The sequence below is a fragment of the Echinops telfairi genome, unplaced genomic scaffold, assembly GCF_000313985.2.
Source record: "Echinops telfairi isolate 266 unplaced genomic scaffold, ASM31398v2 ScPeMD7_2291;HRSCAF=2852, whole genome shotgun sequence".
In the NCBI taxonomy this organism is placed as follows: domain Eukaryota; kingdom Metazoa; phylum Chordata; class Mammalia; order Afrosoricida; family Tenrecidae; genus Echinops; species Echinops telfairi.
The window spans coordinates 44973009-44990337 of NW_022106189.1; the positions used below are offsets into that span (position 1 = coordinate 44973009).

At 61.1% G+C, this 17329-nt stretch overlaps 1 protein-coding gene across 1 annotated transcript in view; it reads right to left on the reverse strand.

The window, feature by feature from the left end:
• Window positions 1-1209: 1209 nt before the first annotated feature.
• MBTPS1 (membrane bound transcription factor peptidase, site 1) overlaps window positions 1210-17329 on the reverse strand; it is a 30927-nt gene continuing 14807 nt past the window's right edge. The window contains exons 10-23 of the mRNA XM_004704767.2: window positions 16273-16424; window positions 14264-14425; window positions 13423-13567; window positions 10684-10872; window positions 10016-10188; window positions 9550-9665; window positions 8942-9098; window positions 7806-7930; window positions 6806-6883; window positions 6064-6204; window positions 4466-4597; window positions 3855-3981; window positions 1957-2087; window positions 1210-1872 (exon numbers count right to left, since the gene is read on the reverse strand). Of these exons, the coding sequence (XP_004704824.1) occupies window positions 1676-1872; window positions 1957-2087; window positions 3855-3981; window positions 4466-4597; window positions 6064-6204; window positions 6806-6883; window positions 7806-7930; window positions 8942-9098; window positions 9550-9665; window positions 10016-10188; window positions 10684-10872; window positions 13423-13567; window positions 14264-14425; window positions 16273-16424 (2025 nt within the window). The 3' untranslated portion in view covers window positions 1210-1675. The remainder of the gene's footprint in view (window positions 1873-1956; window positions 2088-3854; window positions 3982-4465; window positions 4598-6063; window positions 6205-6805; window positions 6884-7805; window positions 7931-8941; window positions 9099-9549; window positions 9666-10015; window positions 10189-10683; window positions 10873-13422; window positions 13568-14263; window positions 14426-16272; window positions 16425-17329) is intronic.

Sequence of the window (17329 nt, forward strand, 5' to 3'; positions counted from 1 at the left end):
TGCACCTGACCCAAGCCCTGGCATCTCCAATACCTCATCCGCATGTGAAAGCTGGACTCTGGATGAGGAAGACTGAAGTCGTTGATGCATTGGAGGTATGGTGCTGGTGACGAACATTCACAGCGCCACAGACTGCCAAGAGAACAGGTGTGTCTAGGAAGAGGTACAGCCAGAATGTTCTCGCGTACTCAGGAGACCCGTGCCTGGGGAAGGACATCATGTGTGGTGAGGCCCTCGACCAGTGGACTGATGCGGCGCTGCAACAATGGGCACAAGCGCAGGAGCCCTTCCAAGGATGGCACAGGCCGGGCGGTGTCTTGTCTTACTGTTTTGTGCGGGGCCGCAGTGGGTTGTGGCACCACTTGGTGGCACCAGTGAAGAACAACAGCTGGGAGTCTCAGGAGTGTGCCCTGGGGCTGGTGATGGCTGGCCGTTAGGTACCACCCAGTTGGCTCTGACCTGCAGCGACCCAGGTGCGAGAGAACCAAATACAGCCCTGCCCTGGGCCACCCTCGCTACTCACTGCTGTCTGAGCCACTGTTGCAGCCACGTGCCGGCTTCTTCCCACTGAACCTCCACCATCCACTGCACCGAGCCTCACAAGATGCCTCACAGACCAGGATTCCCCGCTGCATAGCTTTGAAGTGCAGACCTGGGTGTCCGTGGGGCTGTGCTGTGTGGTACAGCCTTGGGTGGACCTGCTTGGTGACTCTCGGCACAGAGACTGCCTCACCTGGCACGCCCTGTGCCAGCAGGTGACCTGTGCCTCAGATCCCACTTGGCAGGGATCAGGTTTAGGATGCCCAACTCTGAGGGGCTGTGCCTCACTGAGGTCAGCCTTGGGGCCTCACCTGCACATGGCACCTTACAGAGCTGCCTGACACAGGCAGGGGGCCACCGTGGTGGGGGACGAAGCCTGGGCTCGACCTGGCCCTGCCGCTGCAGGGAGCGTGGGGTTGTGGACGCCCAGGTGTGTGGTCTGTGCTGCTGGTGCCTCTGTTGTCCATCCCTTGTTGCCTGCAGACAGAGCCGGACCCCAGACATCCCTCCTCTGCAGAGCGAAGAGTAGCCCACCGGGTCAGAGGGACCTGGTTGGGGGCCCACAGCCTTTGGGTCTGGGGTCAGATCACAACATCTCTGTGGCTGTCTGGGGCAGAGCCAGGCGCACCCGCCTTTTCTGCTTCACGTGGGTAATGCACAGGCACCATGTAGGCAATGCATATTTATTGAAAACTCTTGACTGACGACGGCGGTGAGATTGAGACCCCGAATTACAAAACATGATGGCAGGTGAGACTTAGAAAAATAAAGCGCAGGGCTGTGTTTCAGAGTTAGGTCCATGTCCTGCAGGGCTCTGCCGACCAGGCCTCTGGTCAGAAAGGAGAAGGCGGCCCCTGCAAGAAGGAGTGGGGGTGGGGATGGGGACATAGTAAAAAACCGCATTCCGGTGACCAAAAATAATAGCTTTGCTTCCAAATAGCACACGTCCCTAAAGTGACTTTTCCAACAATAAATAGGGCGAGCTCCGCAGCAAGCAGGCTCGGGGCGGACGGGCAGGTGCTCCGGCGCCGCAGTCCTCGCCCCGGCTTTGGTGCTGCTGTTGGGCACTCTCCTGAGGCTGAGGGTGGGGGGTGGGCAGGTGGGTGGGCTACCCTACAGAGAGCCTCCCAGGCGCTCAGACTGATGGGACCTTCGGGGGGTGCGCCTGCGGCACAAGCTGTGGCCGCTTCACCCTGGGCTTCCGCCGCTTGGGCCTGCCCTTGGCCTTGTTGATCTGCACCACGAAGAACGCCAGGACCACCATGGCGCCCAGGAAGGCGAAGACGGGGATGGTCTGGCCCACCTCCTGGTTGTAGCGGCCGGGCATGATGCCTGCAGGAGGGCAGCAGGTGAGCAGGCAGCCAGGGCACCGAGCCACAGACACCCACCTCCCGCCATGTGGGAGCAGGCACTCACCCCCAGGGATGTCCCAGGCGCCGCTCTCCCCCGGAGACAAGGGCCGCACTTGAGGGCGGTTGGATCTGAAGTTGGGCAATGCCACCTTGTCCAGGTCGATGGAGAGCAACTTCTGGTGCTTCCACAGGTTGCTGCAAGCAATGGAGGCAGACTTCATGAGAGGGGGCACTGGGGGTGGGGGTGGGGGGCAGAGGCCCCGTGAGAGGGAGCACGGGGATCCTGTGAGAGGGGACGTGGGTGCCAACAGAGCCGGATGAGGAACTCAAATCCATGGCCAAGCCCCACACCCAGCCCCCGGCCATGCAGCCAACAGACTCAGGGCCGCCCTCTAGGACATGGTTCTCGTAGCCTCATCATCCCCTGGGGAGCAGCTGGTGAGTCTAAACCTCCATTTTCAGTGACTTGAGCATTTTAACCACCAAGCCACCAGGGCACAAACAGCAGATGTCAAACCCAAACCCAAACCACAATTGCTGCCTGAGTCAACACCAACTCCAGGAGAGAGCTGGTCTGCAGCCACCTGCTGGCATCAGGGTGTGATGGACCAATGGACCGCCGTGGCACTGACATCATCTCCTATCAACCTGAGCAAAGGGTGGCGTCGGGTCTGTCAATCAGATCGCAGCTTGATGACCTCATTCAGAGGGGCCACGGAGGCCAGACCCACTCTCTCTACCTTCCCTTTCCTGCTGTTGAGATGCTCAGAGAGCTGGAGAAGACCCGTGGAGACCCCTGCCAGCGCTGAGATGCTTCCACTGCCACTGGATCCACAAGAACTTCTACCCACTGGCCTATGACATTCCTGCATTTGGCATCATTGTGTGTGCGGCGTTGAGTCTGAAGAGGACTTTATAGACTGGTATGAGACATACAGGCTAATATTGCATTTATGAACTTGATCTGGACTGGGCTGGGATGTTTTCTCAGTATACAATTACTCTTTGATATAAAGTTCCTTCCTGGATATATGTGAGTCTCCCTGAACTTGTTTCTCTAGTCTACCCGGACTAACACAAACACCTTGGTCGGACCAACCTGTTGGTCTTAGTGAACCGGAACTTAGTGTTGTTTTCTGGTCCACAGTTATGATGACCCCTCTCCCCTGCCAAGCAGAGGTCACCACATGCCCATGGGGGGAAGTAACCTCTGGCCAGGGCTTCCTGTCAGGTCCGTGTCCTCCAGGTACCCAGCAGCCGGGTGGGAACTCGTCACAGCCCCTTGGTGCCCTGGCTGTTTACCTGCCTGTAGCTTTGGCAGGAGTCCTCAGGCTCCTGTGGGGACCGTGTGGCTCTGAGGACAGATCGTGGTCACTGGTGACACCTGGCAAGCCACACCAAGGGGGCGTGGGATGGAGGAGTCCTGAGGGGCCTTGCAGATGGTGTGCCTGGGATGGCTCAAGTCGGTGAATCATGTGAGAGACCCAAGGTCTGTTAGCAGCTTTTCAGACTCCCGACACCCCTTGCGGAGAATAATTGAGTTTCTGGAGTATGCATGGCACCGCCTGTCCCTGGCATCGGAACTGCTGACCACGGCTGTCCGCCAGCCGGACAATGGGTTATAAATACCCGGGCTGTGGGAGTGACAGCTTCCCACAGATGCTGGATCATGGGGCGGTGGTGGGAGGGTGGCAAGCAGTAATGACCACGTTGGAACAAAGTGCTGCTGGCCCTCAGCACCATCTGTGTGCAGCCAGGGTCAAGGCCACGAGGGCAGCCACTGAGATCCAAGCTGAGTGGACAGTCTCAGGGCAGCCTGGTAGGGCCCTAACTTCCACTCTGCCCTCTGTAGTCACAGCACTGGCTCCCCGTGGGGATGCCCCATTCCCAAGCCATCAGGGTCCACTGTCCTGGGCTGCCCCGTCCCTAGGCTCCTCTCGCATCGGCCCCCGGAGCACTCACCTGGGTGCTGTCTCGTTCAGGGGCTGCGGCTTGGCCCAGGACAGGTGTGGGCAGGCGGGCAGCGCCCGGGGCTTTGGGTCCCCCAGGTGGGCCTCCAGGACCTTGGAGTAGCGGTGCAGGTGGTTTCCTGGCCAGAGGAGACAGGGTCACGGGGACTGGGAGGGTTTGTCGGCTCTCCCGGTGGCCGTCCTGTGAAGACCTTTCTCCCCTGGCCAAACTCCAGCTCGGCAGTCACAGCCCGTGCGGGCAGGAAGGATACCACCTGTGACGTCTGGGGCTGAAAACAACTTAAAGCCACGTGTGTGTCTGGCAGGCCTCTGTGGGTGGGGGAGTGGGGACAAGAGCACCCAGGCCATGGGGCAGCACGCCCTCCTCAGGCTGCTGAGGGCCTGTCCCCACAGAGCCAGCCTCCTGGGAGTCCGTGGCTGTCTGGGGCCTGCTCCCGAACGCTAACAAGCTGCTCTGCCCTGCGGCCCCTTCCTACATGGCCAAAGGAGGCTGTGACCGAGTCCCCGGAGCAGACCAGCCCTCGCCAGCGTCCATGCAACTGGCCAGGCCGCAGCCCTCCACCCCAGCCTCGTGTCCGGACAGCAGACAGTGGCCCTACTCACCTTCCATCCTCTCGGGGGTGATGGTGCCCACTCCACTGGGCGGGCGCTGCCGATTCCCCGAGTGGCTGAGGCTGGGAGGGGTCACCCCATACGAGGTGTACTGTAGGAGTGCATCCAGCAGCCAGAAGCAGTCTGTATGGGACGGAGCAAGTGTGCTGTCAGGGGCCTGCAGACAGGCGGGTGCAAGAGCCCCGAGGGACACGCGCAGCAGAGAGGCCCAGTCACAGCAGGGCCGCCCGCCTGGCGCAGCCACGGGATTGGCACCAGAAGGCTGGCCACGGGTGGGCCTGTGTCACTCCAGGGCCCTGCTCCAGGCAGCATCAAGGGAGCAGCATCAAGGCCATGGCACCCAGAGCTGGCCACACTACCCGAGCACCCAGGTTCTGGCCTGCTCAGGGACAGCATGACTGCCCCAAGGCCCCAGAGGAATGTGGCCCTGGGAACTGCCCTGCCTGAAGCCCTAGGCTGTCCTGTGGGGAGGACCTGGATTTCGTGTGAGACCTGGGGCTGTCATTCGCCTGTGGCTCTAGCCACCCAAGCCCGCACACCTGGGGCATTGCCTCAAGTCCAGCTGGGAGCCATGGAGACCAGCGCGCCCACTCCCAGGCTGCTGCAAGGGCAGGGCTCATGGATCATATGGGGCCCCCAGACGGCTGGCACCCAGACAGGTCTCCACAGCCTTCCTGCAGGCCGCCTGGGGGACAAGGCCGACTTCTCCCAAGAAACACACTTGATGGCTGGCACTCTCTAAGGGCACTGCAGTTACATGCCACCAGCCTCTCTAGCTGCCTCTGAAAGCTGGAGACGGGCCCCTCAGCGTCTTAATTTTAACAGACTCTTCCCGGTGACCTAGAGCCCTTAAAGAAAACCCTGAGCGAGAACTCGTTAATCTCCTCTGAGGCCCCTGCAGCCCTCACGCTCGATCCTGCAGGTCAGCCACATGGTGAGGGCTCACAGGTGGGGGGGGGGGAAGAGGAGGAGGGACAGGACAGAGGGGGAGAGAGATGGAGATGGAGGGAAAGGTGGGAGGAGGGGAAGAGGGAGGAAAAAGGGGAGGAGGAAAGGAGGAGGGAGGAGGGGGAGAGAGCTGGAGATGGCGGGAAGTGGGGAGGAGGGAGGGAGAGAGCTGGAGATGGAGGAGAACACAAAGGGAAAGGAGGTAAACAGGGAGGAGGAGGCGCTAAGGGAGGAGAGGGAAGGAGGAAACAGAGGCCGGGAGGGGGTGGAGGGTCCGGCCCTCTAGCCCAGGTCCAACCCCGAGGCCTGTCATCTGCCAATCCTGCAGGAACCACATCTTCCGTCCAGAGCTCTTGGCCCTGCTGACCAGGCATGAACCAGGGTAGTGTCTCTCTGAGCTCGGAAGCCCAGGTCAGCACTGTCTCAAGGGTAGGGTGGCAGCAGCTCCTGGTGCCCCACCCCCAGGGATAGAGGCCCTAATCTGGGAGGGGTGCTGCCGCCCCCGTGTGGCTGAGCTGCAGATGTGCACGCGGCCACAGGCTGAGGCCGATGGAGCAGCTGTTTGCTTCCTCAGTGTAGGGGACCCAGACGGCCAGTGGTGCTTGGTGCCTGGGTGAGGTCTGTCCCTGAGACAGACTTACCTTTCTGCCGGTGGCTGTCGTCCAGGCAGTTGGAGTCCCCGTAGAGCACGATGCGGCCACCATCCTCGGCAGGGACCTGATAGAGGCCCAGGATGGGGACGTTCTCCACCACCACCGTCTCCTGCTTTAGGACCTCCAGCCCTGCAGATGCGCGGGCCCGGCAGTGAGCACTGTGCCCACATTTAGTGCCACTGCTGACCCCTGGGCTCCCAGGACAGGCTTTTAGGGACCCTGGAATTAAACCTTGACCCCCGTTCTCCAAAGCAGTACACCGTGGCCCTGACACATGAGGAGAGCCCTGTGCTTGGGGGGACGGTGTGAGGGGGCGTGCACAGACCTGTGACAGACAAGCTAATCCCAGGAAGGATCCAGAGTCCACTGAGGATGGGGTGACATGGCCCTGTCCGGTCAGGTCCCCCTGGTGAGAGGATGACCCTTCGGGGCGGCCTGACCGGAGACTCCCAGCAGATTCTTGTCCCCAGGGCTGGGCGGACCAGTGAGGGACCCGGCTCCTCATGGAGCCACCGACACAAGACAGGCCCACACAAGGGAACTCAAGGGACCAGCTTGTGTGAGGGGCAGCTAACGGGCCTGCGGTTTCTCTCTCATGGGCTGGAGTGGAGGCTGCCCACAGCAAGGCCAATGACCACCGCACACTGGACCCTCGGACATGAGAGGGCCCCACTAATGGGCCGGTTACACCCGAGGTGTCATGGTGCAGAAGAGGCCAGAGGCTGTTTACCTTGGTCCTTGAACGTCTGTGTGATCACAATGCCGTCTTCTGGGAACTTGGCGATGCTGCAGCCGGAGGCGTAGTACACTGGGGACAAGAGACACGGAAACACACGCACACACATGGACGGACGGACACATACATACACACCAACACACAGACGGATGGATGGACGAATACACACTGATACAGACGGATGCATACACACACACCGACACACGGACGGATGGACGGACACAGACACACACACTCACACACGCGCGTGCGTGCATACGCGCTAAGCACCTCTGGCAGAGCCAACACCCCCCCCAAATGCTTTCTGCCCCAAGGATGGGGATCTGACAGTGGTCTTTGTCAGGGCGGCCACTGCAGGGGCATCCTTGGGACAAGCCCCCACCTCACAACCCAAGTGAAAATGAAAACCACCAAAAGGGCAGATGGTGGCTTCTGACTGGCCCCTCGGAGACCCAGGCCACCCCCAGTTGGGGACCAGTCCCTCAGAAACCCAGGCCACCCCCAATCTGGGACCAGCCCCTCGGAGACCCAGGCCACCCCCAGTCGGGGACCAGTCCCTCAGAAACCCAGGACACCCCCAGTCGGGGACCAGCCCCTCAGAGACTCGGGGCACCCCCAGTCGGGGACAGCCCCTCAGAAACCCAGGACACCCCCTATCAGGGGACCAGCCCCCTCGGATACCCAAGGCACCCCCAATCGGGGACCAGCCAATCAAAGACCCAGGACACCCCGTCAGGGGAACGTGACTGCGGAGCACAGAGGAGGACTTTATCATAGACACCAGCACGCCTGCGCTGAGCAGGTTTTACAGCTGGTGAACCTTACAGACGACTGATGTCTGGTCAACAGCCGAGAGAGCAGGGACTCTGTGACCTCGGGGGAAGGGAGCCCAGGTTGGCTTCCACAGACAGACACGCTCTTGCCCGGGGCTCATGCTGTCCTCCCTGATACGGAGCCGCCGCAGGGGTGTGAGGGCATCCGACGTGAGACTTACTGTCGTGGTTGGCGAGGGTGAAGTCCCCTTCATAGAGGCCGTCGCTGAAGGCCATGTTCCAGACGGACAGCAGCTCATTGAGAGCAGGGACGTTGGCGCCCCCCGTGTCTGGCATCCACCACTGCCTGAGGGCAAGAGCAGGCTGGCCTCAGCCCCAGGAGCCCGCACTGGAGAAAGCGACCAGAGGCTCAGGTGAGAGCCTCCCTCCGCAGTGCTGCCAGGTCTGAGACGACCCAGCATGAGCGAGAGCCCTTCCTCCTGTGCCCTGCAGACCAGTGGGAGGTGGCACCTTGTACTTCCTCCCTGTCCCGTGGAAAAGGCTCAGAGCCAGCAGAGCCACGTGCACAGCAAGTGAAGGTGCTTGTGATGAAGAATGTGTCCCTCCAAAGTCAGGGCAAATCCACACAACTCAGAGCAGCTTCAAGGCCACACCACCCTGCTCAGAGGCGGCAGCCAGCCTCACCCCTTAACGAGGCGTGGCTTTTCACCAAAGCCATGGCCAGGGAGTGGATTCCAAGTCCACACAGTGGAACGAAGTGCTCTGTGGGGGTTCCAGGACTGGGACCTTTACAGAAGCCCATGGCCTCGTCCTTGTAGGGGAGCTGCTGGTGGGTTGGAAGCACCAACCTCATGGTTGGCAGCAGGGCACTTGAACCACTGCGCCCCGGGGCTCCTGCGCTTTCCCTGGTCCACCCATCATCCCGTCTCCCACCCCATGCTCCCCAAATGGTGCATCACATCCACTCTGCCCAGGGACAGGCCCCCGTCAGCCGAGCCTGTGCCGTGTGGCTCTGTAGCCGGCGGGAAGCCTGCACTGAGGGGCCTACGCTGGACGCCTGCAGTCAGTCAGGGACTGCCTGTGACCATCCTGGAAACCCACTGTGCCCTGAGGGAGCAGGGGGCACAGACAGAAGGGGGCTCCAGCTCAAGTCCCAAGGCCAACAGACGGGGACCTCCAGGGAGGGCTGAGGACCCCCAGAACACTGTGTGCTCCCTTGACCACAGGCCTCTCAGGACCCATGCCAGGCATGGAGAGCGCCCCCCCGAGCTCCCCGATGACCTCGCAGGGAGCGCGCTCGCCGGGGAGGCAGGCACTGCCCGCATCAGGCTGCTGCCCCAACGCCCAGGCCCCGAACCTTGTGTTTTCGTCGTAGAATTTGACTTTCCTCATGACAGACGTGTTGTACCAGTCGCTGAAGACGACAAGGGAGAGGCCGTTGTCCACGTCCCTGCGCAGCTTCCCGATCTCCTCAGGGAAGTACTCCTCCTCGCTGTCCACCATCAGCAGCGTGCCTGCAGAGAGCCGTGTGGTCAGTCTGCACTGGGGCAGGGGGTCCGGGGACATGGGCCCACTACGAGGGGAGAGTCCTCACTTCCTTGGGAGGGGACAGCAGGCGCTGCGGGGGCTGTGCACGTCCTCCTTTCCAACTGTTTACTGTGGTTTCCACTCGAGTTGAGCCAAGGGGGGCAGGTGCTGCTTCAGGCTTAGAGGATGTTTAAGGGTCACAGTCTCAGGGTCCCCCCATTGGTCAGTCTCACACGCCTGGTCTGGAGGGCCATTGTCTGTCAGTCTCATGAGCCTGGTCTACTTCAGTGGCCCTGACAACCGCACTGCCCCGTGGGGATGGGCACAGTCGGACATGAAGCCTTGGTCAGCCTCCATGGGGAGGAAGCTCCCGCTGGCCTATGCCCAGGCTGAGGCCAGCAGACCCAGCGAGGGAGGAGCGTCCAGCACCCAGCTCACCGTACTGACTGGCGTCGAAGCAGGTGAAGGGTGAGCCCAGGACTTCCACAAAGTAGCCCATGCTGCGCAGGTGCTGGTACATGTCCCTGAAGTTCGTGTGGATGTGGTCGCCGTTCCTGCAGGGCGACAGGCCGGGGGTGGCATGAAAAGCCATCGTCAGCCAGAGGCCAGTTCACGGCTGAAAGCTGGTCTTGCCAGCCTGCTGTCTCTGGGTCGGATGTGTGAGATCAGCAATGGCCGGGAACTGTGTGTCCAGTGAGGAAGCAGAGCTCTCGTGCCCACTGTCAGGAAGCACCCACCCAGGACCGCCCAGCATAGCCCTTGGCTGACCGCTTCCCCCAGCTACCCAGAGGCCTCCTTCCTCCTCCAAATCAGGCTTGTCCTCCTGTGCCATCCATGTCCAGCAGGGGTCAGTGCCTCCGCTGCCCGCCCCAGCTGCCCGCCTGCCAGAGCCCTGGGGCCGCACCAGTCCAGGGGGTCGTTCTTCATGCGCAGGTTGTCCCTGGGGAAGTAGCCGGGGGGATAACGCAGGTTGTGGTACTGGTCCCAGAGCACACGCTTGCTCCGCGGCGGCGTGGGGATGATCTTCACCTTGATGGGCAGCTTGACCGTGGATGTTTGCTCGGCACCGCTCTTGGACTGGAGAAGAAGAGGCGTTGCCAACAGTGGCCCCACCCCCCACCCGGGGCAGAAGGGGCGTTCAGGCTCCGGGGTGGAAGGGTCCGCTGGGATTAGCAACCCAAAGTCACTGCCGCTCAGGCTGGCGCACTCACAAGGGGTCCTGCGGGTTGGGCCGGCCCTTCCTGGCCTCCACCCACTGCCACCTAAGCGGGCGGGGCAGGGAAGAACTGCTCACGGGCTCCCCACACGTCACTCTCTACGGGGCAGAAAGCTGTCTTTTCCCGTCCGTTGCAGTCAGCAGGCCGTCAGGTAACCACTGCGCACCAGGGCTGCTCCGTCTCCTCCTGCAGCCCTAGCGCTAGCCCCTTCCCGTCTCCTCCCAGGGGTCGCCGTCGGGGACCACCACCCGGAGCCGACAACCTGCCCTAGCTCCCTCGGCAGCAGTCAGGAAAGGGCACTCCTGGGGCCGGCCATGGCACGGAGACCGCAGACCTGGCTGAGAGCCCTGCTTACCTCCACATCTGCCGGGGAGGACACGGTGACCATGACGTGGCCCTGGGCGATGCCCTCCCAGGACGCAGCCTTCTTGGTGACAGAAATGGAGATGGCCAGGTAGCCTGACCAGGGCCAGAGCACCGAGGAGTAGGAGAAAGCCACCTCCATGTTGTCCCCGTTCTGCGGCAGGTAGGGCTGCCAGTCCGGCTGCAGGGGTGGGGAGAGACCAGGCAGGCTGAGGGGGAGCGCCCATGGCGAGGATCCTTGGGGGCAGCTCTGGAGTTGGGGCCATGTTCCTCTGGGAACTGCTGCCAACCATGGGCTCTGACAGACTCTACTCCGGTGCTAGCAAGCGGGAGGGCTGTCTGTCTGTCTGTTGGAGCAGGCAGACAGACTGACGAGAGGAGAAATGCTGGTTTGAGAACTCGCCTGAAACTGGAAAGGAACAAACACCCGCTCAGGCGCCAGGTCCCCTCGGCTGAAAAGCGTGAAGAGCCACGTTGACCGAGAGGAAGGTGGTGGATGCAAACTACCCTCAGCCAAGTTTCAAAGGCAGAGGCGGGGTAGATCATGGTCACTGAGCCCAGAGAAGGAGGGCCACCGCTGCCCGCTCAGCCTGGCAGGGGTCTGAGGAAGGCAGACAACAGCATCCAAGCACAGACCTTTCTGGAAGAAAACAGGTGGGCACTTGCCATGGGTCGGTGTTTCAACCTGCCTACGCGTCAAGCAGACCCTTCCAAGCTGGTCAGCATGTTGGAGGAGGAAGGGGGAGACTAGGAGGAGGCAGGGGGGAGGGATCGAGCAAGGAGGGTGCTCAGTAGATGCTTTGGGGTGAGCAGTGAGCAGGGAGACCAGGGCAGCTCTCCCCCACCTCAGCCCACAGACCCGGATGGCGACGGCAGCCGGCAGGGTGAGCTGTTTAACAAGCCTCTGAGGGAGACTCAGGAGGTGGAACTGAGCCTGTGCTCCACACCGCAGGGACTCCTTTCCAACGTTTGAAACAAGATCGAGAGAGGAGACACGCAGCTGTATGGAAAAGTCAACTCTCAGGCAGCCACCAAGAAGTCTGTGAACCTCCCCAAGAGCTGATCCTGAAGGGGAGGGAGGCTCACAATCAGGAGGAGCCAATGGGGGATCTGGGGGCCTTGCTTGCCCTGGCAGGGAGAGCCCCACCCCAGAGGGAGGAGAAAATTCACACAAGATGAAACCGTGGTGAACAAGCCCAAAGACAGTGGTGAACACGCCCAAAGAATCAATCAATCAATCAATCTCTCTCTCTCTCTCTCTCTCTCACTCACACACACACACACACACACACACACACACACACACACAGATGTTAATGAGGCAGGAAAGCCATTGCTGCTTCTTGGTGAGCGATGATGTGCCAGAATGCTCACCACCAGACGTGTTTAAAGAGGGTGAGGTGTGTGCCCAGCAAGGGTCACCCGTGGCTGGAGTCCATTCCGACTCCGGGCGACTCTGCAGGACAACGGGAGGGAGAACGGCCATGTTGAGTTTCTAAAGAAGATTGTCACCCTTCTGGAAGCCGAATGACTCCTCCTCTCTTGTGAAGCCCCTGCCCTGCCCCCCCCCACCTGATTAGCAGCCACGGACCCCTTGGGGACACGTACATCTAACCAAAGGAACCGCACCCAGGGACACTGGGTGCAGCCCACCTGGGCAGCCCCTAGCGTGTACATGGTAGCAGGCATCTTAGTCCTGTGGTTACTGTGAGCTGTGGAACCAACGTCACTCAGGGCATCCCCATGGGGCAGCAGAACTGCCCCCAGAGCTGCCTGGCTGCCACCAGCAGGTACAGTCACTGGGTCTCTGCCCCTCAGGGGGCTGGTGGGTTCCACCCACATCCCTTTCTGTGGTCAGCCGGGTGCGCCAAAGGACAAAGCATGGAATTTGGGACACTGTGGACCACCGATCTGGGAGGCTGAAGAAGCCAGGCACAAAGACCACCCTCCCGTGACCCCAAAACCCAGCATGATCAGTGGAGACACCCCTCTGTGCACAGCAGTCAGGGCCAAAGCGGGGGTGGAGGGGGAGCCGTGGGAGGTCTTAGAGGGGTCATGACCAATCTCTGAAATCGGCCAGGGGTTGCACAGCTCTGTGAGAGAAAAGCTTTTAGGCTTCCAAAGTTGATCCTGTGAGCTACTACCCAACTCCAAACGAGACGAAACCACCGGAGTGTGAAAACAAAGTGGGTTCAGGGCGTGCCTCCCGCTTGGCCATCAGGCTGTGCCGGGCTCCGTTCTAGCGCTCGGCCCGAGGACCCGATCCCGGGACGTGGTGGGCAGTGTATCGAGTCAGCAGCACTGAGGAGTGGACGACCAGCCTGCTACTGGGGAAGCAGCCTCATGAATCAATCAGGAGCTTTGCGGGCGAATGTTTACAGGGCTCGGTGTGGCCGGGGACGTATCTTCATGACAAGCTAAAATGGCAAGCTTGGACCCTGGCGGGTGGGTGGGATGGGACAGGTGAAGAGACCAGGGCCTTGGAGCGGCTCTTTGGTTCTTCTGTTCGATCCTTCCTCGTGCTAATGCTCAGGCCATGAACTCAAGGAAAGACAGTGGGGGATTTAGAGGCCAGACTCTCCATCCCAAACAGGTAGGCCTTTCTGAGGGAAACCAGAGTTGAGAAGGAAGCTGGCCCCCGGTGGCAGAAAAGGTAGCTCTCGGCATCCCTCGGCCCCACCGACAGGACTCATGGCCTGGCCATCATGGGAGGAGCAGAGCAGCCACTCACCTTGTCCACGATCCTGCCGGTGACCCCCATGCCATTGAGGATGGTGACATTGACAATCGTTGGCATGCCTCCGTAGTAGATGGGCTGTGAGCAGTAAGGCCACATGTAGGGACACTCGGTCAGGTCGATGTAGCTAGGACTCAAGCTGAAGGAGAGTGGCCACATCTGAGCCGGCGACTACACACTGAGGCCTCACCCGGCTGCCCAGCGACACACGGGCCTGCCTGCGGGCTGCCCTGGGCTGGTGGCTGCGCGTGTGGCTTCGGGACACACTGCCTCCCCGCCGCCCCTCCCCAGCCACCTGGACCAAAAGGTCTAAGTTTGTTTGGGGTGTGGCAGTGAGTGCACAACCAGGCCTGGTGACCACGCTACCTCATGGGAGACCCCTGGGCAGACATAGCACGTGTGAGGGGTGTACTGTGTCTGCGACCCCACCCCAAGGGGGCAGTGGGGAGGGCAGCCTGGAGATGGCCTCCAGTGGTGAAAGCACCACGCAGGCCCGGGGCAGCTGGGGCAGCACTACGGGGCGGACACATGCCCTCCACACAAGGCGGCAGGGAGGGCTCATGGGAGCCACTGGAGGAGCTCTGTCGACTGCTGACGAGCCACCTGGCACCTGGACTGCTCCAGGAACCACCCACCCTACACTGGGCCCCTGCTTGGGGGTGGGGAGGGCGGCTGGAACACTACTCTCTGCACTAGGGTGGGACATTTCCATGAGCTCAGCCATGTGAACAGAGAAGTGGCAGGCATGTGATCCCTTCTCCATGCATCCCGGAACTGAGGGCCCTCAGTGGGAGGGAGGGAGAAAGAGAGGGAGGGAGGGAGGGGGCGGCCCCACCTGGCCTGGGGCCGGTAGCTGTTGAGGATCTGGTACGCTCGCAGCAGGTCCAGCTTGCCATGGCCTTGCTCGAACATGTTGACGCCAGGGAGCCGCCGGGCGGAGGCGATCAGGGCCTGTTTCACACTGGCCGGGTTCACCAGCTCCCGCTTCTGGACCGTGCTGGGGAGCAGAGCAGTCGCTAATCATGTCTGAGCAAGGCGTTGAACGTGGGGCTGCTGTTCCCTAGCCTGCAAGGAGCGATGTGGGGCCAGGAGGCCCAAGTCGGGCCCAGAAGGTATCCCAGGGGGCACATGGGGGCAAGGAGGGTCTGTCCTCAGGCTCCAGCTAAAGGCTCCCTCCAAAGGCACAGGCAGATGTGGAGGCCTGGGCGTGAGGAGCCCCCTGGTGGACACAGCGTTAACGGCCTGGAGGGCCTGGTCACTGGCTGGCCTGAGCCACCAGGGAGTCTCCTGGCGTCCACTCTGCACAGGCACCATCACCAGGGTAGCCTGTGTGTGTGAGTGCGTGTGCATGAGTGCACATGCGTGTGTATCAGAAACACAGCATCACGAGCAGATCAGTAACCCGTCAGCGCTACTCCCCAGACGCAAAGAAACCCCTCACTGGGCGCACAGGGGAACTCTCCCCCCAGTTCTTGCAACATGGCGCCTGGGGGTGGGGGCCGGGATAGGCCTCTAGCAGGTCTGGAGCAGTGGCTGACGTCAGGGAAGTTGAGAGGGGTCAAGGGGGAGATTCTTCTTCTGTTGTACAGTTTGGAACAAAGTTCACAGAGCAAATGCATCTTCCCGCCAACGGTCCAAATGCGTACATTGGTTTGTGACACTGGGTGCAAGCCCCTGCCATAGCGGCCCTCCCCTCACTTCCTCCGGCCACCTCAGGAGGTCTGGGCTGAGGGCTGCCTGTGGCTGGTGGCTGGCTGCCCCAGGAGCTTGCACCTCCCGCACCAGGCCCGTCTGCTGCTTGGCTCCTTGGTGACAAGCCTTGGAGTGCTTTTAAGGTGGCCCAGGGCCAGAGTCCTGGGGTCCCACCAATCTCTTACAAGTCGCCTTTGGAATTTTGCTGTAAGTTTTCTACTGGGGTTGGCTCTTCATGGGCGGTTCAACAACCGAGCAAAGCTTAGCTCTGGAGCTGCGACCTGCCCCTCTGGGCTCATAAATCAGGTCAAAGGTCAGCCTCAGCTTCCTGACTGGTGTGCTCAGCCAGGCGCTGAGGAAGTGTGCTCTCCCCACAGAACATCTGTCTACAGATGGCCACAGGTGCTGCTCCTTGGTGCTAGGGACACCGGCGGGGGTGGGGGCCTCACCTGCCCACAAGCATGGTCCTGAGAAGGGGACCTGCATATCCCGTCTCCAACACGTCGCATCTCTCCGGCTGGCCTGCCGGCCTGTGCGCAGCACACACCGCTCTCCCCGTGGGCCGAGGAGAACAAGTGGAGGAGGAGGGAGACCAACTATCTGAGCCCCCTGGTTGGGCCAGGGCCACAGTGTTGGGGAAGGGCAGGAGGGCCAAGGGGGAAGCGCAGCTGGCTTTATCAAGGTGGCTACTGTGGACGGGAGCTCAGGCCCTCGAAGTCATGAAAGCGAAAGTGTTAACTTCACTGGCTTTTAAAGGGAGCATCTCTGTCCACCACCCAAAGCTGTAGGTCCCCTTACATGTGACCTTGAACTCAGGATGAGGAATAGTGACTTTGAAACGTTCCCCACCACACATCAGGCAAGCACAGCCCCGAGACTGGGACAAAGCTCTGACCCCGGGGCCGAGCTGTGTGTCCCGCCCCAAGCTGTCCTGTTGGGGAGAGGGGCTTCCCGCTGCAGGCAATGAGTGGGGCCCGCTGCCGCCTTGTTGCCCACGTGAGAAACAGGAAGAGAGACAGAGCCACAGCCAGTTACTCAGAGAGGACAAGGCCTGCTCACGGCACCGAGACAAGCCATGACAGGGAAGCACCGAGCAAACACCCAGCCAGGGTTCCTGTCTCTGACGGGGGTCCACTCGCCGGCAGCACCCACCTGACCAGCAGGGTGACGGCGCCCGCCACCACCGGAGAAGCCACGCTTGTCCCCGACAGGGCCCGGCAGCCCCCTTTCACGCCAGAGCCCCGCACGCCAGCACCATAGGTGACAATGTCAGGCTTCACTCGACCGTAACCGCCTGGGAGTTCCTGTGAAAGAGAGCAGCCTGGTGACGGCATGCTGTGCCGCACTGTGATGTGGTGCGGTGCAGCGCAGCCGGTGGTCTGCTCCCAGAGGGCCACTGGGCTGGGCCGGAGCACCACTGTGACTCGGAACACATTTAAAAATGACGCTCAGGAACTTGTCCTTTATGGTGGGTTTCACAAAAACCAAAGAGACCCGGTTGCACGGTGGGTTAAGCGGGGCTGATACCTGCACAACCAGCAGTTCAAGCCCCCCAGCCGCTCCAGGGGAAAGGGAGGCTGGTTGCTCCTGCATGGAATTGCAGCCTCCAAAGCCCTAGGGAGCAGTCAGCAGTTCTACTCTGTCCCTTAGGAGTAGCATGAATCAGATCAGCTCGAGAGCAGTGGGGTTTGGGTGGGTTTTCCATGGCCTCTGTAACAGCAAGTCCTGAAGGCAATTGAGTATTTTTCTCCAACTTACCTCTAAGTAAACGAAATGCTTGACACATTAGGAACACTGAAAACCAGAAAGGGAATAGTTTCTTCACAAAGAAACCAAGGACAGGCGCAGCTGCCCCAGCGGGAGAGAGGGCCCCCTGGAAGGAGGGAGGATGAAGGCATCATAGGTGAGCCTGGGGGGCGGGACCGGCGGCTCCCAAGCTTCCTGGAAACCAAGGTCAACAACTAGCTCTTCTCCTCTGAGCCCTTCCTATGCTACCAGACAAGAGCCAGCATCAACCTGAGTGATCTCGGAGGCCTCCTCTGGAAATCACATCTGGAGGGGACCACAGGGAAGACAACATGGAGGCAATGCTTCAGCATGTTCAGGACCTTTCTGGCAGGCCACTTGGACAAGAGTGCCCACACAGGGAGCTGTGGGTGCCTGTGGGCTCGGGGAGGAGCTGTCTGATGGACAGAGGGAGGTGCGGACA